This window comes from Aulostomus chinensis, chromosome 2, assembly GCF_037954235.1.
Source record: "Aulostomus chinensis isolate RoL2024-O1b breed Wild chromosome 2, RoL_Achi_v1.0, whole genome shotgun sequence".
NCBI classification, from domain to species: domain Eukaryota; kingdom Metazoa; phylum Chordata; class Actinopteri; order Syngnathiformes; family Aulostomidae; genus Aulostomus; species Aulostomus chinensis.
The window spans coordinates 32882283-32903546 of record NC_141321.1 but is presented as its reverse complement, the minus strand read 5'-3'; the positions used below and the strand labels follow the sequence as shown (position 1 = coordinate 32903546).

The 21264-nt window shown below is 46.0% G+C and overlaps 1 protein-coding gene across 1 annotated transcript in view; it reads left to right on the top strand.

The window, feature by feature from the left end:
- LOC147269765 (neural-cadherin) overlaps window positions 1–21264 on the top strand; it is a 280583-nt gene that overhangs the window by 219836 nt on the left and 39483 nt on the right. Inside the window, exons 28-32 of the mRNA XM_086190512.1 lie at window positions 1378–1505; window positions 3101–3228; window positions 5874–5997; window positions 11032–11212; window positions 15335–15501. Coding sequence (XP_086046638.1) covers window positions 1378–1505; window positions 3101–3228; window positions 5874–5997; window positions 11032–11212; window positions 15335–15501 — 728 coding nt within the window. The remainder of the gene's footprint in view (window positions 1–1377; window positions 1506–3100; window positions 3229–5873; window positions 5998–11031; window positions 11213–15334; window positions 15502–21264) is intronic.

The window sequence follows — 21264 nt, the reverse complement described above, 5'->3', positions numbered from 1 at the left end:
ACTTAATATTCAGACAACATGATTACAGTGTTTATGTTGAGAAGTCACCGGAGTTGTCGATCCTTGGGGCGAAGAGAATGCTCCTATCTGTCAATATGTGAAAACACCACTACCTCAACATCGAGTACAAGTACCCAGCAGCACCACAGACACGACGCCAGTGTAGTTTAGAAAACTTCAGTTCAGTTTCATTCACTCACTAACCCCACCTGCACCACCACTGTACAATGCTGAAGCCGGTGATTTGTGCACCCGACATGAAAAAAAATTCTAATTAGTTTGTTTTGGATTTTTTTTTCCCCACATAAGTCTGTTCATGAAATCCTCACAAGCCTGCCAGGAGCTGTACTTCCTGCCTGCGAGACTAAATTGAGGGCCCAAACAGTCCGACCGTGTCTGTGAATGAGGTCGTTTCTGTGGTGCTGCTAGGTCAGTTTAACAGAGGTTTGAAAAAATAACACCGCCACAGAGTTGGGTACTTATTTCCATGGCAATAATAGCAGTAGGAAGTACTACAAAAAACATGAAGTAGAAGCCACAAATACTGCATGGTGGCTGAATGGTTGTCATTGTGACCTTTGACCATCAACATCTTATCAAGTCATCCTTCAGTCTCAGAGGAAACTTGATCCGGATTTGAAAGGAAGGCCCCCGAGGGATCGTGTGCTGATGAGGAGCGACGACCGCACGGATAACCTGAGCACAAAATGCTTCCAACTGTCACAGATGCATCTAATATTTTAGACCCTCTGGAAACTGTAGAAGAATTGAGATGATTCACAGTTTAGAGATCTTCTTTTATTACATCCAGACCAAAGTTTTGTCTGTTTGTCAGTTTTCAGTGTCTGTGAATACTAAGACGCTACTCACGGATGGCGTGCGGCGTCACCGGGAGCTCGGAGACGCTCGTTACTCAGGGTTCTGGTGAAGTTCAGCTCACATGATGATGGATTGCCGATGCTGCCTGGTAGACTTCCCATAATTCCTTATGTACATATAGCACCAAGCACGCAAGCGGTCTTAACCACTTCATTAACTTTTAATTTCCCATTTGAGTAAGTCAGAAAATAGAATGTAATAACTTTTGTCTGATGTTTGTTGACGGCCGTGAGATGTGAAGGGAAAACAACACCATGACAGGCTCGGCTGTAATCGTCATTACAGCTAATAGAACGTAGATCTGGCAGGTCTGTGTGTTCTCCAGCACACATCAGTCACTGTGCAGCTTTGGCGGGTTGAATACCTCGGCAGCGTCTTACCACAAATGTTGATAGCGGCTTTTAAATTTTCATAACGTTTAAAGCCTAATAATGTCAAAGAAAGTAATCTCACCCCTCACTGATCCTCGCTCCGTTCTCTCTCACTCTCTCCATCTAGAGCTAATAGATGGGACCCCCACCTTGAAAATCAACCATGGCTCCGGCACAGTGGTGCTACAGTTGCCTGGCAACGTGAACGTGGCAGACAGGCGGTGGCATCGGCTGGACATCCGCAGCAACAGCAAGGTGGGACGCTTCACCCATCAAATACCACCGCCATTTATTTAACAAAACTCTTTCGGTGGAGTCGCAGGAGCAGAGGGAGGGACAACAGTTTATTATTCTTCCTTAACAAAATACGTAGCTTTATAGAGTCACTGTCACCACATAGAGGCTGTCATTTGTACAAATTTACCGTAAATCCCCTAATAGTGGCGCCGGCCTTTATTATTCTTAAGTGTCAAAGGCTGCCAGGCCTTTATTTCCTAAAATCCAAACAACGCCTTCATTTCCTGAGTTTTACTGTGAAACATTGATCAAATATTTACATTTTCAGGAACTTTCAGTTACCACAGAAGATTATTCACTCTGGATATGATGTGTGTGTGTGTGTGTGTGTGGGGGGGGGGGGGGGGCAGACTTGAACGGACTTGGAAGAAAAGACTTGAGAGCGTCTCTGCCATCATGCTCACTAAATTAATGGATGATTTGTATGTGCTAGGTTTCGTGTTAATGTCGTATTAGCCTTTGTTGACGTGGTTACACGGACAAAATGAATGATCTCTATTGACATCAGGCAGAGACGCGGGTGCACAGCAGGGGGCTGGAACATGCTTGACAAGTGTAATTACTCTTAGATGCTCCACTAATTGTTTGATCGTGCCAAGCGTTAAACTACCACGAGTCACATTTTCTAACCTGATGCTGTCAGTTTGTGTGTCTGTTGTACGATTTCAGCTCAGGTTCCAAGTCCTGGCCTCCAAACATCAGCCCCTCGGGCCCTGCAAGCCTTTTTAGTCCCATAATCCTCCAGGAATTCAAATGGAGAAGATGTCTCAGTTGGTGGTTTCTATTGCAGATGTGTCAGCGCTGTACAGCAGAAAGGGGGAGAATAGTGGTGGAAGTCAGACCAATTAGTACGCTGGTCCCCCTTTGACACTCTCCACCCAGGACCGATTCCAGTGAATTGAATTAGAGGGAAATTAAGTTCATCTTCAATTGAATGAAGATCGCCGGGAGCTCTTCACCTCCAAGGATTCTCACATACATACAGATATATATACTGTATATGTGTGTGTGTGTGTGTGTGTGTGTGTGTGTGTGTGTGTGTGTGTGTGTGTGTGTGTGCGCGTACACGAGTCGATCACGTGTTTAATGATCACCTCTCATGTAGCACAGCCACCAGGTTTTAGAGTCTGATTCTACCTTGACTTGTTTGGTCCGTGATAACCAGCTAACGTGCTACCTCCAGGGCTATAATCAGAAAACCCCGCCACAGGACAGAGAATGGAGTAACTGGCTGGAGTTCAGGGAGTGCCGAGGCTTCTACTCAGCCACCGACTTCCAAGTACACCAAATTCACAATTATTTCCCCAAAATCTGGAGCCTTGTTTTTTGTTTGTTTGTGTGTAAACAGGAGAAACAGCAGGCAGCAGCGGAGTAATGTGCACTAATGAAAGAAATGTGCGTTATAGCGGCAGCTCCCACTTAATAATGATAAAAGTGCACTTGACAGCAACAGGAGGTGCGCTCATTCGGAGGGGTTGCTCATACCGGTGTATACAGGTCTCATAGGATTACTTTCATCCCGCATGTCCTGGTTTGACTGTCTTTTTCTCCAGGAGGTGCGTTTCACTCTGGATCGCTGTTCTGGGGCAGCTGTGATGGAGATGGAGGGTGTGGGCAGCTGGTTGACCACCGAGGACCATTCCTCCTGTGAGGTCACCGGTATTACACCCAACACTGACAGGTACACACCTGAACTCACACAGTAAAAATGGGACTTTCCCAGGTGAATAATTAAAGGACACAACAACTTGGTGGAGAAGAGGAGTGAACAACTTTCATACCTCCTCCTGTGTGGTGTTGGACCACAACGGCGGTGGAGCCCTGACTCGCTGGTCCAACATCTCCCACCCTGGCTGACTTAGGTTTCAATCTGGTGCCTGCAAAGGCAACAATTTTAAGCTCAACCGTCAATTGACCTCTTCTACCGAGGGCGTAGTTGGGGTCACATGACCTAAAACCACTACTTTGATGATAACTGTACAGGCGTAGTTGTGTATGTGTGAGAGACGCTCCCTCATTCTCCCACTGGGTTGGTTCACTGTCTTTCCACCTCATTTCACATGCAGGAGGGACAGAAACTGTGACAAAATAATAACTGTCATAATGACAGGAAGAGGAAACAATCTATGCAGCGCCTCTGACACGAAATGAAACTCAAAGTGCTTTATAAATCTAGAGAGTCAACCAAAGACAGAAGACCGGAGTGGTCGGAAGCTCAAAGAGCTCTGATGAAGGTGCTCTTTGGTCGGGATGACAACAAAATAGATAAACGGCAAACATCCATCCATTTTTTTACTGCTTATCCATGAAGAGTGGTGGGGGTGGAGCCTATCCCAGCAGCCTTCCCCCTGGACAGGTCACCAGTCCATGGCAGGGCCAACACATAGAGACAGACAACCATTGGCTCTCCCAGGCACGCCTACGGTCAATTTAGAGTCTGGATTAACCTGGTCCCTCTTGATGTCTTTGGACTGTGGAGGAAGCTGGAGTACCAGAGAGAACCCAGCAGGAACAGGGAGAACATGGAGACTCACCCAGAAAGACCCCGTGCTCCAGCCGAGGCTGGAACCTGGAACCGTCTTGCTGTGAGGTGACAGTGCTGTCCACTGCACCACTGTTCCACCCTAAACCACAAACAGAAAAAGTATTTCTCAGGACATGAAGACGGCTGTGTCTGTCGCCATGTGTGAGTCGGTGCTCAGCTCCTTTTCTACATGGATAAACCCTTTCTTTGTTTCTCAGAATTTCACAGTGGAATAAACCATTTTGCACCGGTCAGGTGCGTAGGAGTTGGCTGCGAACATCAGAATATTCATTAGATTAGTTTTTGTGTTTCCAAAAACTAATCTAGTGAAGATCTGAGTACCAACATTTCATTAATAAAATTCTTCTGATGGCGAGTGAGGAGATTGCGATGTAGCTGTTTGTTCTGTTCTCACGACTTCAACTAAGAATCAGATTAAAGGCTTTTTTATGTTTGCCACAAGTGCTTTGGACCTTCTTTCTTTTCTTTTCTTTTCGCAAATGAGAAACATTAAAATAGGAAGCATGAATATGTTAAAATCAAGTAAACAAGAAAAACAGCGGTTTGTATGAATCGCGACCTCCCTGACCCATCATGAAACACGTCATTTTGCAGCATCTGCAAACATACGCTGTAAAAACGCCTGGGCTTCGTGCTGTATTCATATGACTAATGAATGTGTGAGGATAGTCGGGGGGGCTGACCGTGACTGAGCGCGCTCAGTGCTGTTGCTGTGAACAGATGTGGTCCGTATTGTTTCTGTGTCACGCCCCCAGGTGTGGGGAGAGGCTCGGTAAACAGACACATGCTTCCAGCCCAGAGAGATCCTGGAAACTGGACCACGACGCGCCGCTGTAGTCGCTATTCTGGCCAACTCGACTGAACCTGTTATATTTTCTAGCGTCACCCCCCCCCCACCCCGCCCCGCCCCGCATCATTAGCGCTTATCATTTGCAAGTACTTTGATTTTTTAAAAGGGAAACACAGCTAAAATTCTTAAGTGCAGCTCATAGAGAAGACAAATGTCACTACAATTTCCTTAAATGGTGTTCTGGAAATGGTGGTGTTAGAAAAGGTGCTTGGCGGCGCTCAGAATGTGAGTCTATGACCACTCTGGGTCTTGAAGAAGGTTAGCGAGCATCTGAAGGCTCTTGGAGGAATGTCAGACAACTGGGAACCTCTGCTGTACTTCGACCATGTTTCATTCCCAGGCTTTACTAACATATAAAAGGACTTAAAATGTGCACTTGTGTGTGAATCATTTACCCAGGAAGCCCCCACCTACCACCCTGCATCCGTATTTTTCATGCTCGTCCATTGTTTCCTTCTATTTTAGTTTGGCCTCTCTTCTACCTGTGCTGCTAACTGGCGTGTGGCAGTGCAACACAGCCAGGTCATACGTGTGTATGTACGTGTATTTATAAGTGCGAAAGCTTATCTAGATCGTGTGATTGGGCCACGCCGGAGACACAACAAACAACTACTGTATGAGTCCAGTTCCAGACACAGCGACAACTCGGGGGTTCAACTTCTTTTTTAACTTCATGATTGTGTCCAAGTCTCCGTTCATTCGCTACCCATTGCTGACGAGGCGGAATAAACAGACGAGCAGAGTTTGTGTTTACATGTTGATGATTGCTTAGTGGCGTAACGCCTCCAGGTTGACGCTTGCAGCTGTGAATTAATTCAGGCTGTTTGCTCCAAGTGATATCCAGCTGAGGTTTTGTTGTCAACTTTAAATCAAGTCACGCAGGTTTGCCGATGTGCTCCGTGTAAACAACGTCTCTCTGGCTCTTTTTCAGGCACCTGAACATGAGCCAGGTGCTGCAGCTCGGCGGGGTGAACGAGGACATCCCCTATATCTACCCTCAGCTCCAGCACAAACACTTCACTGGCTGCATCCGCAACCTGGTGGTGGACAGCAAGGTATCACGCACACATTGGCATGTACACACAGCCGCAGCACACTCCTGTACATACCTACACACCCATTAGCGACCAGCATGCATGCACAGCTGCACTCAAGCCGATAACTGGATTAATAACAGGTTCCAGCATTCACAGTACTCTTGTGACATGTAAGAGGGGCGTTTTTTTTTTTTTTTTTACACTTTTAACTTAACTGCAACCTGAAAGTGCTTTCAAGTACTACACATGTGCACTCCAAGGGTGAAATGGAATATGAACCTTTCCACTCCCGCTCAGTCTGACTGCAATTCAAGACTTTCAAGTTCCCTCCGCCGCTCTCTGTTGGGGTTCAAAATTCAAGGTTTCCATGCTGAACCATGACAATCAGAGCCCAACAAAACCCAAATCATTTCTGTATGAACATGAACCTCAGGTATGAAAGCCTTTTGTGCACCCACCTCACTTTCAAGCTTGAAATATTTGCTGGAATCTTATTTTCTGCTTCAATTAGTCGCGAGGCAACATGTAAACCTACAGCGTGACTGGGGTATTTTTACCTTCACAAACCCAAACTATAGACTCTTTTCTTGACATAAATGGTGTTTTGACATAAACATCAGGGGCTCTGTAGACCCTTTTCCACTGGGAAAAATATGGCTTCCCCTAGAATTTGACAGAAAAAGACAAAAAAGTTGCTCAGAATACACTTAAAAGGAACTCTTTCCGTCTCACTCAGTTGGTGATGATGCTCTCATTTTGCTTGCATCCCTTCAAAAGTAGCAATTTTTGAATTTGCCTTGAAAAGAAAGCCAGATAGACGGGAGCAGGACTTGTCATATATTATGGGATTTTGTGTTTTTAGAGAGGCAGCTGAAACTTTGACAGGTTGTTTTTGCTAAAGAAGCATTTGCAGCTAATTCAGGTCGGATAAGTGGAAGAGGCGACGCGTGATAGAAGCAGATTCTGCTGCATTTCCGCGAGGACGGTCTTTGAATGCCCGTGAAGCTGCGTGCTTTAGATCGGTAGATGCTCTTCATTTGAAATAAAGAGAAATCACAAGTGTCAAGTGTTAATCAGGCCCAGAACTAGATTTCACTGCAGTTGCACAGTATTTGATGAAAAGCTGAAACATTTACTTTACTGAATTGTGTAGAAACTCTCTTTAAATCAGAGATGAGGTTAGCGTCCGGCAAAGGTCGATAGCTCAAATCATCAGTCGGGGAATCCCAGAGTCTACTGAGGTTCTTCAACCTGAGATCAGTTTTCTCTTCTGGAAAAGAAGAATACTGCTGCTGCTGCTGCTGCTGTTGTACTAATACTGCATGCATCCAGAGACCGACTACAGAGACATTCCAGCCAGCAGTAAACCTAAACATGATTAGCCCATGGACGCCTATTCTCCGACATCAGAGTCGACCATGAGGTTGCCAGCTAGGGAGCAAGGCAAGTAGCCAGGTAGCTGTGGCTACTGTGGAAAAAAATAGCTTCACATCTGCAAATCTTCCTGATATTCACTGCCAGCTCAGATGTCGCCTGTTGTGGTTAAACATAGAATATATCCTGATTTATTGTTGGAGAAACTAAAACCTCATTGAGCTAGCTCTCCCCACGAGCAGAGACTGCTAGCGTTAGCTTGCCTCGCTGCTAGCCAGCGAGCTGCTAAAGCCCTGAGCTCCTCAGTAACAGAATGATAGATTATAAGCTGCGGTTCCAAAGTGGAGAACTGTAAGTAGAGAGGAGTTGTGTGGCTTGTATTCAGCGTGAGCCTCCATCACAGCGAGAGGCAGGACACGCTCAGCTGTCCTGCGTTGAGTTTTTGTTTGTATTTGATGCTCTAAACCTCAATATCATGTAGAATCCAAAAGACAATGCTACCTGTTTTTGGTGGGAAGGAAGGAAGTGTTTTGACGTATCCTTCACTAAAAAAAAAAAGTAAAAAAAAAAAAGGTTGTGTTTGTCAGTCAATTTGAATCTCTTTTCTCTGGGAGTCGGGATGCATGGAGCCAAAGGGCCTTTGAGCGAGACCACGAGCACAAACTAGCAGTATCCTTCAAACCACCTTTCAAGTTTGGAGAGCAGAGTTCCAAGAGTGTATAGGCTTCTGCTGCTTGTGGTTGATGTGGTGTGCCTCCACTGGAGACATAGCGGGGGGCTGCAAAATCGCTACGCACTAATGAGAGAAATCTGCATGGTGCATGTAGGCGGACATGAGGATAATAAATCTCCAAAGAGCAAACAACAGTAGGCGTATTGATGATTAATAATGTTGATGGACATGTTCTGCCTTTGTGTGATTTTTCCTCTCCCCGTTCCTTCCCGTGGTAGTGTTGTTTTCATCATCACAAAATATGCTAGTATATCACATTTGTTGCTATAGTAACGCCTCCGGTATCAGCTGAGGTCTGATGAGCGCCTGTCCTGTGGTAAAGGTGTTTGCTGCATACGGTGTGTTTGTGTTTGTATGGACGTGACGTCAGCGGCGCACTGATGTGTGATGCTCCACTTTATGTAAATGAGAGTATGAGGTGTTTGGGTGGAGCCGAGGTTCGACGTGACCCTCGCTGAGGAAGAGTTTCTACGCGTGCTTCTTTTCTTGAGTGGAGCGGTCGTGGATCTCTCGCCATCCCCCTGTCATGACTCTTTCCTCCGTCAGCTCCAGCACGCCTGTTGCAAGCTTTCCGGTGGCTTCTCTCCATCCGTGTTGTAGTTTGGTTTCTTAAAATGTGTTGGGTTTGAGTTGAAGCTGCTTTTGTGTTGTTGTCACTTGATGTGTTTGTGACCCAGCCTTTAACTGGACTCTGGTGTCAACTATTAGTATTACACTTTAGATAAAAGGCACGCCTCTTCTTCTTTGTTTTTTTGCGTTTTATTGCCTCCTGTATGTTTTGTTGATGTTATAGCGCAAAATTTGCTGTTTGTTTGGCGCTGCAAGATGCAGTTATTTCTCTTTTTTAATGGCTTAGAGTGAACCAGGGACTCCAAATTAGTACCAGCTATTAATAATAGCCTGGAAATAAAGAACACACCTCTTTTATTACGTTTTATCGCTTCCTGTTTTTTAATCTGAATAATTTAGTCTGAATTACGACCACCTACTGTAGCTCAGAGGAGGAGATCTGACTGTGACTGGCCAGATATTGTAACTTAGACTGTTCCTATTCTCACCACATCCTCAGGTTAATTTACTGCAGTTACAGCAAAACCATGTCACCCCTCAGTCCCAGTTATACGACAAAACCCTCTTTTAGAGGGTGGAAGGTTCAGACATCTTTGGTGATACTTGTCCCTACGCGACGCACTCACACTTTGTGTTTTGGCCAAGAATTCATTTTTCATTTCCTTTGGAGTGACACTGTTTTTAATGCACCACATCTGAAATGGCTCCTGGCAAACGGGACAGCCTACTGTGGCGAAGCACGGGGGTGCTCCATTCTTCACTCTTCTTCACAGCCACAGTTCGTAATTTCAGCCAACGCAGGACTGCTTTTGCTCTCAGCTCATCTCAGCAGACACAAAACAGCACATTCAAACTCAGTGTCATCCAGTCCGCGGCGAATCTGTGTATCGGCAATCGACAGTTGGTCCAGAGAAGAGCGTTTAAAGGTCAGCGGCCAGTGCGATGCCTCTTCGCTGGAGGTCAGAGCCAATCAGCAGTTCCCAGTTGGAATGACTCCCTGTCGGATTTGATAATCTTGTTTACACATTCCCTCTGTAGCACCAATAGAACTCGGTGTTTAGGTTCAGCGGGGAGGAGATTGAACTATTAATGACTTTTGTATCGTGCTTTTATGACACTGAAGGGTCACCTGACCTTTCAGCTGTCTGCGAAGTGAGCCACGCTGCTTGCTCGTTTTCCAGTGTTTGGTGTCATCACCATGGAAACAGAGTGTGAGGAAAAATGGGTGACAAATGAAAGGGAGGGGGAGAAAAAAACAAAGATTAAAGTGTCTTATTAGGAAGCCACTGAGCCAGCGTGAGTCACCGCACCGGCTGTGACATCAACACACGCGCCGCGGCCCTCTCCACAATGACAGGTGTCACTAAGAGGCGCGCAGTAAAATGCGGCAGCTGCACAAGTGTGTCGGTTAAACACCTCGATTGAGGGGGGTTGGTTCAGCTGTTGAAGGGGGGATAGTTGCCTCTGACCTCAGCAAAAAGGTTCCTGTCTGTAGCTATAAAAGTACAATGTGACCGTTGCCGGTTTGTTTGAAGCTCAAATCAAAGTATTTGTGGACGACTGATCACTGGTAGACTCTACCAGACGATGCTCTGGAGGTTTTAGACGAATCTTTTTGGACTGTTTTGCTGTAGCTTGTTCTCGGTGGTTTGGGCATTAGCTTCAAGCTAAATCTATGTGGCTGGCTCTTGCTGCATTCTGGAGTCACAAAGACGGGAAGAAAAAAAACAACCTCTCTGTGAGATCAGGAAACCTTTTTTCCTGTACTTTAACAGCAAAAGGTGTGAGGTGCTGCTCCAACTCACCAGTTCAAAATCCCCCCAAATCTGTTGGCCTCACGTATTCACATTATTTCGAAATCAGCAGGATGGGGGCTGGAGGTCTGGGGTCTGGGGGTCTGCGTGCATGAGGCTGCTCCCGTCATGTCTCACCTTCGGATGGAGGGGATCCCACAGAACAAAGTTCATTCTAAGAGAACAAAATGGACCCCGGCCATGTCAGAGAAATGCCCCTCACGCAGCCGGCCCATCCCGTCGATGCCGGTCAAGCTTCCAGGGCTCTCTGGGTGCGGGTCAAACATGCGCTCACCAGCTTGCCTAGAACATAGTGAAGAATGACTCATCTGACCCGAACAGATTTCTCCACATCTCTGTCGACCAGTCGGTGGTTTTTCGCACCATTGAACTCTCATAACGAGAGATCGGCCAGTCTCCCTTCTTCAACTTTTCTCCTCTCTTTCCTAGTTTGATGCTCACCTCTTCCTTCTCTATTTGTTCCCGTCTCGTCTCACATCCCCCACCTCTCCTCTCTCCATTCCTTTCCTCTCCCCCTTTTGTACCACCCCATCTCTTCTCCGCTCTATCTCCTCCGTTCAGCTGTATGATTTGGGCTCCCCGGCCGACTCCCAGTCCAGCTCTCCAGGCTGCCTGACCACCGACAGCAGCTGTGTCAACATGGGCTATCCATCCTGCGGCCACCGGGGTCGCTGTCACGGCGAGTGGGGCTCCTTCAGCTGCCAGTGTGTGCCAGGCTACACCGGGCACCAGTGCGAGGAGGGTAAGCCAGGCAACTCTGGATTTTTGCAACAAAGGAAAATACCAAATAAGTGTTGGATTGTAACCACGACAACCAAATCTGAAAAACAAAATTGGGGTGGAAGTATGTAAAACTGGGTGAAATTTCCAAACCATCAGAATCGCTTTGTAGCAGCTCTGAAGCAAAACGGTACCCTGCATCAAACTAAATATCTTCCAAGATCTTCTCTTGAGTTATGATTTATGAATATGACTGTTCTTAATATGTGTAAGTTTAACTGTAAAAGAGGAAAAGCTTGACTTGACAATCAACACTGTTGGATCTCACTGCTCAGTACGCTGCTAGTGTTCATGTTTCATAAAGCCATCTGCTCGTTAGCATCCGCGACGCAGGAGGGATGGACGCCATTTCCTGATCCATAAATAGGTCAGCACAGTAAAAACCCATCATAAACAATGCGTTCTTATAATGCAAAATGGAGGAAGACTCCCTGTTCCCTAAATAGATCATTGTAATAAGTATGAATGATTTTAGCACAGGTAACTCTCAGGCTGCTATCAGAATGACCTCAGACTGATTCCCTGCTGCCCGGTCAAATTATGTTAAAACCCCCAAAATAGGAATAATTTAGATGTTGAAAGAGGATGTATAGCTAATTAAGAGGAAACAGCATAAACACTGATTTACAGAACATTTTTTTCTTATTGCAACTCGTACAGTATTATGATTCGTAGTATTTTACTTCTAGTGGAGTGCCCTGTTTCAGAAGACTCCTGTCAGTGATCCCTGTTGTTTTTCAGACAGCATCCATAATCGGGATCCGTCTGGTCGGGAGACTCGTGCTCTCACTGAGCTTCTCTCGCGGCTTTCATGCTGCAGAGGCGTTTGCCTGAGTGCTGCAGTTGGAGCAGAGATGAGATCTTTAATGAGACTCCTCGTCCTGATCCTGCACTGCCTGTTGTATCCTGCGCGGTCCAGACTGAGGAGGGAGGCTTTCTGCTGACTGCAGCACTCTCAGCTGAGCTTAAAACCTTGCTCGGTTGTGCTGCGCCGTGATGCTCTGTCACATGTGATCGTCCAGATTGTTCAGAGAGTTTCTAAGTCTAAATGCGGCGATGCCTCTTTATTTTCTCGTGTCATTATGCAACGCTGGTGTAGATGAGTGAGTTTGTCCAACTGCCCAGGTGGGAATCAGCTGCTGGAGAACTTGTAATTGAGCGCTGCTTCTTTTATCGGTGGGCCTGGAAAGCATTTAGGTCCTCACACATCTGCATGCTCGTGCCGTCAAGAGAGCCGCAGCCTTCTGTCCATGAACACGAATGCTACGACAAGTACGCATCCAGGGAGCATTTACCGTGCATCGTGATTACAAATAAAAGGCAGGTACAGGCTTTTGTGTCTGCTGCAGGTGATTTGACACCGTGTCATATTTGATCGAGAGGGCACAGTAACAAACTAATACCCACTCAGGATTCTGACAGTGAACCTCTGCTAATTAATTTGCTGGGGGTGTGAGCTCCGATTCGGACTGAATGAGAGATGGACCAGCCTGTCTGGTTCTTTCAGACGGAGGAGAGACCACCTCAGCACTTGTCATGACAAACTCCCAAAAATAGAAGCAGAGGATGGAAACATAAAATTTGCAACATTTTTGACCAGAAACCCGACCGATGAGTACAGAGAGAAACTAACGAAGGATCCGCCTGAGGTGCGGCAGACCATAAACTACATGCACAGAACGTATGGCAGCCACTGTGGAGGAGGTATTTCATGGGAAAAAACTCTAAACAATACTTTAAAACTGTTTGGAATGTATATTTGCAGTGAGGTGATATTGTATTCTGTTTCATATGAAGAGTGCTGTGGCTTTAATAGATTTTGCCCGTGCAGAGGAAGTGAAGTGTGGAGGAACATTTTGAAGCTGCAGGTGGTACTGCTCGCTCTCCCAAACTGTTCTGCCTCTATATTTCCCTGCTCCTCTTCATGTTTTGCATAATCTTTTGCAGTAAAGTTTCCAATCTTTCTTATAAAACCCAAACTTATTCCACGCATAAGCTTTATGAACATTTGATGGTGTGATGTCAATATCTTCACTGTCTCTCCCCGTCTTGGAGGGAGACGAAGACGAGAGACAGGAGAGGGTGGGGGTGGGGTGGGGGGGGGGGCTTGTTTTGTTTGAGCGAGAGAGCGGGCGTGGTGTCACTCACAAGGATGGAGAGAAAGAGGAAAATGGAAGAAATGCACGCAGTGTAAAAGTAATGGCAGTTGATGCCAAAAATAAAATATGTCCAACTCACCAAGATTTATTAATGCAGCCAGGGACGTTGTTTTGTGATTCGTGTCTCGGTTGATTCAAGATGTCTGAATCTACGAAGCTGCATCTCACACACGAGGATGCACTGGTGACACGTCACACCCCTGATAACCACCTGACAGGCCAACTGTCACTGAGTAATTCAATTAGAATAAATTAATGCGTCATTCGCCATCTCTCTGTTAAAGACAGAAATACGCACTGGTGTTTATTTCTCGACTGCTGCTTATCCAATCAAATTGTGGGGTGTTTGAGATGAAGGGAAGTGCGGTTTGGATGAGGGACGCTTATCTCAAGTCAGATCTGAGGCGGCAGCAGCTCCAGCTGAGGACTCCACACTTTCCTTTTCTGGGCCGCAGTGACTAAGACATTAAAATTTCAGATCAAACATGTTTTAAATGAAGGGCTCAGTCTTGAATCTGAATCTATCAAGTCATATTTGAGGTATTCAAGGTTTTGTGGGAACCAGTATTCCAAGACAGCTTCTTCCACTGGAAATTAGCAAAAGCGAAAAGTAAAAACTTCATCGCGTGTCGGCGAGTGTGGGACAGAAATCAGAAAAAGTACCGAGCTCTGGCTTCCGGGATCTTGTCGACGTGCTGGAACGATGCCTGCAGGAGATCCTGAAACACGTTGTACACTTGTTGTGTTTCAACAGCTTTGCTTGTAAACATCTCTTCACATGCCTTTAGAATGATATAACACTTTATTTTAATCTTCATCCTGCCCTGAAAAGTTCCTCTTCTCCCAGATTTATCAACTCAGGAGCATGTGTTCCTTGAGCAATCAGTAAAGCCCTTGTCATGTGCGTAAGTTCTGTTCTCCAAGGACACAGAATAAAGTCAAGAGTCTAATGTTAAGAGGAAAAACTTGGAAATAAAGTATCAAGTCTGTCCTTGTGCCTCATTTGGTTTGTGAGATCACTTCCTTCAAACAGTCGTTTGATAGATATCCTCATTTGAACTTCACCAGATTCTTCTCACCAACTTATCCGGGAGTAAGCTGCTCGGGACCGCTCCATCTCCGTGTACCTTCACTCAGACGGCGGGGCGTAACAGCGGTGTGATCTTCCTGCCTGGAGAGTGAATGATTGAAGCCATGAATACGTTCGTCCTCCAATACAACAAACTAACCTTGACAGAGTTTTGTTTGACAGTAGCTGGGTGGCCTGAGGATACACGCGTAGCTGCTGGACAGTGTTAACAGGGGCGCGACTTCTGCACGTTGCCGCCCTGAAGAGTTCGGATTGCGATGCAGGTTTTTTTGATTACCTCTAAATGTTTGCACTCAGTTTAAGGAGCAAAACCTTTGGGGACTGTCCTCAGTCTCTCTGAGCGACGGACCTGTGAGTCTTTCATTTCCCCTCCGAGCTCAGAAAACACGGCCGACACAAAACTCTGCTTTCAGGTACTGGGAGCAAGCTTGGAATTCTCAGAACAGACGTTACGTGACAGAAAACACTGGGAGAAGACGATCTCTCAGCGTAACGCTCACGATTAGCAACGATTTCACCCTTCTGATGTGGATCCAGATTGATGGTCACATCTCCATCGATCAAAGTCTTTCACCTCATGTTAAAACTGTTCCTCTCTATCTCAGTTTGATCAACATCAGCTGTTCCACTCCAAATCACTCCAACGCCTTCGTCTCAGACAAATAGATTAGGACTGTCACCCTGAAAAATCGTTTCTCCAGATGTCACTGAAGGTCACTTCCTGTGGAGTGAAGCAAATTCTCAATGGACACGATGGTGTTGTACATTGAAAGTTTGTTTTACTATCTGTGTGTGACTGATTTTAGTGTGTGTGTGTGTGTGTGTGTCCATCCAGAGGTCCAGGAGTATTCCTTTGATGGCCACAGTCACGTGCATTACAAGCTGGCATCGCCACTGCCGGCCCGGAAAACAGGAATTCAAGTCCTGATTAGGACCCGCAAACACAGCAGCACCATTCTCAGCCTGATCTCAAAGGAGCAGAGCGAATACCTGCGACTGGAGGTAAGAGAGAGTGTGTGAGTGTGAGTGTGTGTGAGTGTGTGTATGTGAGTGTGTGTGTGTGTGTGTGTGTGTGTGTGGTTTTCTGCATGTTTTGGCTGGAGAAATCTGGTAATGGCTGCACAGCTTTAGTGACGATGTTGTCTTTCCTGGGCAGTGTTGATTTTGTCGCTGGCTGCCCTCGTCCCTCTCCTAACAACTGTTCATGCTGTGGATTTTATTGTTCCAAAATCTTCTTCTGAAAGTGACATTATTCCAGAATGTCTGCATGTCCCAACCAATCATTACAGTAAAGAATAAATCAAAATAAATACATAAGTTTTTTTTGGGGAACACTAAATTTATTCCAAGAATACAAGGAAATCTTCTGTCTTGTGAAATTGTGTTGAAGTCAAACTGTGATTTCTACTTTGTGAGAAAAGGTCAGACTCGATTAAAAACTATGACTTATAAACGGTTAATCAGTAGTAGTTATCTACTGGTCATCTGCCACCTGTCCTGCAAGAGGCTCGCTAGACTAGTCGTCACTTTCTGAGTACTCGCTGATTCCCACTGGACTTTACTTCAGTTGATGTGATCTCGGCACTGACCGAGTGCTTTTGCGAAGCTGCTGCATGTCATCATCAAGCTGGCCGCCTCTCTTCCGTGGCTCCACTCAAGCAAACGACCAAACAACCAGTCAGAGTGTAGCAGCACACTTGACATTGGCCCGCGGCGACTCTCTGGAGTTCTGATGAGGGCAGATTCAGTCACCACTGGAGGTCACGCATGTACGCGGCTTCAGAGGGAGAACCGCAATTTAACGGACAAAAGTTTCCAGGGTCATTTAAATGTTGTACTGAACTCTAACGGTGACTGGAGCTTGAGATGAATTCAGATGATTCTCAGAAGCACCCTTATTACTCCATCCACACCCTCGTCCCCAGAGCCAGACAACAGTAGGATCAGCGGTAAAAACGCTCAGCTCTTGTTTGCCTCTGCTGAGAGAGCCACTGCCCAGCCAGGCAACGCGCGCCGTTCCAGTCTCCCACCGAGCGCTGGGCTCAGAGTTCAAATTATTTCAAATCTGCCCTTCGTTGCTGCAGACATTTGAGAGCAGAACCAACGAGATAGCAGCCGCGCAGCCAGAAGGGACACGTGGAAGCGTTTTGGCTAAAAGTTATCGGGTTCCCTGACGTGTACAACGTCACATTAACTCGAAAGCACAGTCTTAGCAGCGAATGCAGTTCATGGTGAAAAATGTCAGCCACCATTTGGGAGGACCGGGTTTATAAAGAGGAACTCACAGACCTGATGAAACCCAGCACTGCACAACGCTGATCACATTGATGTGACAGACAAATATCTGTCTTCCTGTCCGGTTGTGGAGGCGATGGGCAGTGAGTTCATGTCTCCCCACAATGTTGACGAGTTCCTGCATGTCACAAATCCTTAGCCAGCCCTTCAGAGACGATCAGAGCTGCACTGGTTTCCATCCTCACGACTCTAGCTTTGATCTGAAAGTTGTACCTGAAAACATTAAATGGCATCTTTTTTGATTGTTGATGACTGGACCAAACCTCCACCCTCCCTCCCCACCCCACCCTCCGTCTCCCTGGCACCATTTAAAACTGTCCCAGTTGTTTCCTCACTCTTTCTCACCCTGGGCTGCCTCAACAGTCATTAATTGAATATTAGAATCTAAAAGTTTGCTTGTGATTGTCCGTACCGCAGCTGCTGCTGCTACGGTACAACCTCTCCTCCATCCCCGTCTGCTGTCGATCCCTCTCTTCCTATCATCCACCTTTTCTCTCATGTTCTCCCTCAACCGCCACATGTTTCGTCCCGTCACTCACCCACCGCAAAAAGTGAATCCGCTCCCAGGTGCTGGGAGCATGAAAACATGTATAATCTCCTCGAATTACATCCCTGGAAGTTCTGCAAAGTTCTTCTCCTGACGTATTTTCTCACAGGCTTGTGTTTTCTCTCGAATCGCTCACTTTGCTTTCCATCAGAGGCAGGAATTAGTATGCTTTACACTCCGCTGGCTGCAAACTAACAACGCCAGGAGCTCTTTGTTCCTGCTGCCTGTGTGTGCGCTTGCAGTCCTTCCCAGTGAAAATATTCCAAGAAATTTAATTGTTTTGTTTTTTTTAATGGCGTGTCTTTAGCTGCCTACCTATGATACAAACAGTTCAGACATGATTTATTGTGGTTAATTGATTTATTTACCACTAACAGATCGTTGGACAGTTTCTGCTGCATTCAGGAGCATCTCCCTCTCCCCTGTGGGTTTATTTTACACTACGACGAGTGTGTTTCTTCATATTGTCCCTCACACACCAGCCTGCACTAAAGCTGGACACACACTCCACCAGTTCAGCCTTTTTTCGGACCTGATTTTTTTTTGCTTCGGGATGGTTAGCTGCACGGGCGGCAGCGAGGACGCACTTGCGACTGGATGATTTTATCTAATTCAAAGTAGCTCACGGGCACTGGTTCTCATTCGGAACATCGACCGGCGCAGCACGTTGCCCCTCAAGCCTTGCAGTGAAAAACTGAAAATAATGATTATTTCTCAAGAATGTTGGTGATTTATTCAGTAAATATACACAACAGGGAAATTTGGTACAATACATAATAATGATACATTCCTTTGGTTATGAATATTAAATGATAAACTCTTGTCAGTAACTAACAAACTAATAATTTTGAGGCCATTGGGTACAACCTGTTCCGTCAGTTTTATTTTTCGGTGGCCATGAATGGAATGAACTGGAAGTAACTGCACTCCCGCTCAAGCTGCAACTTTTGGCCTCAAAGTAATTATTTCTTTTCTTTCAAAGCCCACAAAACCCATTCTGTGGCCACTTGAGGGCTCTGGTCTATAGAAACACTTTTAAATGAATGTATTTGAATGGATACTGTGTTTGTTCAGTAGTGGAACAATGGGACAGAGTACTCAGCCGCCGTTTCTGTTTTCTGGTACATTTGTTGGTACGTTTGTAAAAATCTCCTCTTTAGTCTTTAAGCCTCGTGCTTCTTTCACTAACGTGTTTGAATTATAAGGGCAGGCATCATGATGTCACAGACGTGGCCACCGGACTCTTGAACACAACACAATTTCAAGTATTAGAAGCAGCATCTGGAAGGAAATACTGCATTGCAGGTGTATTCCTCCAGGATACGTGCTGGTAGCAGAGACTGCCACCTTTGACCACCAACATGGTTTCAGTTCATCCTCGAGTCCCAGTGGATCGTTTGTGGCAAATTTGAATTTGCTCAAGGTGTTCCAGAGTGGTTACGCTAACGATGAGGCGACCCTTGACCTGTGACCACCAAAATCTTTTGTTTGTCCTTTGGTACCAGTGGACATTTGTACCAAATATGGAGGAATTGTCCCAGTCTAGTCCTGAGACGTCACATTAATGACATCGAGACGCAACAGCACACGCCCAAAAGCCTTTGGCCTACAACAGTTGGGTCGCCAAGTGATGGTGATAGCACCTGAGACTGGACATCCACAGCTGAGTGTGTGTGTGTGTGTGTGTGTGTGTGTGTGTGTGTGTGTGTGTGTGTGTGTGTGTGTGTGTGTGTGTGTGTGTCTCTCTCTCTCTGTCTCTCTCTGTGGCCCCTTTTTTCAGTTCACTCAAGTGTTTTTAGTCCTTCATGACGATTGTGTCAGCAGATGCACTTCAGGCTCCACCGTCAGTCTTTTATGCAGGGAAGCATTCATCGTCGTAAAAGCAGCTACACTGTTTTACCCAGCACCCGTCCACCACAGTACCAGCCCGCCACAGGATATATTAGTTATGTCCTAATTGCATTGGACTGATTCTTACCATTTTAGTGTCCTGCCACCTTGAAAGAGGAAGAAAATGAAGCATAATAGAAAGTCATTAAGGTGCATTAACGCCTCTCAGACGAGAATCCCTTGAATAAGAGCAGCAGGAAAGAATGGGACGGATCAAGGACAGCTCGTAGACCGTGTCCCGTGGCCCTCACGGCCAACCAGAGCTCGACTCTCTGTGGAAGATGTTGGACGGACATGTTAGCCAGTGTTCTGCTCTTCCGTCATCAAAACACCAAAACGAGAGGATATCTTGGGAGCGAATATATCCATATTAGAATTCACGCCAAGGACACACTGCCAGCTATTTCATGTTGGTTGAATGTGTCCCCTATCAGCACCTGTAGATGGAGTAAAACGTCAGACATTGCTGCAGCAGCTCTGTAAAGCAGCGCCGCCGAACGGAATTGGGGCTGCCTTTTTTTTCGTGTTTGTTTTCCAGTCGGCTGGAGTTATCAGTCTCATTAACGTTCTGCTCGATGCTGAAGGAAACGTCCAACATCTAACTTGACGATCGTCAGCATTAGCAGATGGATGAGAGTGAACCATCGCTCCTTCCATCCTCTCCCCTGCAGACCAAGTTCAGAGGTCTTGACTCCAACAGCAGGTGGTCCAGAGCTGCTGAGACGTGTAGAAGTCCACTGCGTTCACCTGCTTTTCCTCGTGAAATGTTTGTTTGGTATCTTACAAAAAGTCATGTCCTTTTTTGTCCCCAACAGGCTGAGCAATCAGTTCTTCTGTGTAAAGACGTGGGCACCATCTTTTACTTTAAGAAGCTCGTTAGACTCGTTTTCTCCTTGAGGAGGCCCTGCAAGTAAAACACGCAAGTCTCTCTGCGGGATCGTTTGTGTTGATGCGCCCGCTGAGTGTTCTACCCTGGAAAAGAGGAGAGGAATCCCGCTGCTGCTCTTAATAATTTACGTACACTTAAGGAATCGATTAGGCGAGAATGTTGGTGTTTGAATTTGCTGCTAGAAGCTGCTAGCTAGGATGATGGGTGGAGGGCCGAACCGCTGCAAGGACGGCGAGCCACAGTTGCGTGACACGTTCAGGTGACAATACTGAAGGTTCTGCTTGGAAATAAGTTGAACACAAGATAGACCGAACAGATAATTCCACAATATCCATCGCAGAAAGATCCGTCCGAATACCATGGAAGTTCCCCCTCTTCTTGGTTATTGTAGTTTACACAACGGATATCATTATTAGATACTGTATTAAACATGGAAATATTAGACTCAGCACAGTGGAGATTATTATTACACTCCTCACAAGAGATTCTTTTTCAAAATAATAAGATTATCAGGGCCAACAGGCAGAGATGGTGTTGGCGATATGCAGTGGATGAAGTTTTAATTTCATTTACTGAAACATCGTGTCTGCTGTTGAGAGGCATTTATTATCCTTCCTTTCTGAAACGACTGTGAGAATGTTCCTCGCAGTTACGTCAGTTTGATACGGCGCAGATGCGGCAAGACAGGCATAAAACAGAGACAGAAGTCAGATAAAGATGGAAATATGTGTTTTTGAGAGAAATCTGCACGCAGTAGAACCCCTTAGAACCATACAGAGAACAAGGACGACACGTGCTTCCACCTTTTACATGGAGATGCTCTGAAGGAGACGCAGTGTGACACTGAAACATCAGCTTTACACATGAGAACGGCTCTTGTGCTCAGTAAAGGCAGCTGAGGGTGCATTTAAGCCCTTAGTGTCAAAAACTCCCAGTTAGAGCGAGTCTGGCAGCCGCATGCAGCGACTCATAAATATGCACAGAAAAGAAGTGGCTGTCGTTTTGTATAAACACATTGTCAACAAGACATTTGGTCTGATATGGTGCTCAGCCAGTGAGGCCTTATTTTCTTGTCATGAGCTTCGGCTCTGCAAACAATAACTGATAGAATGGAGCTCGCCGTCCCTAGAAAATTGACAGGATA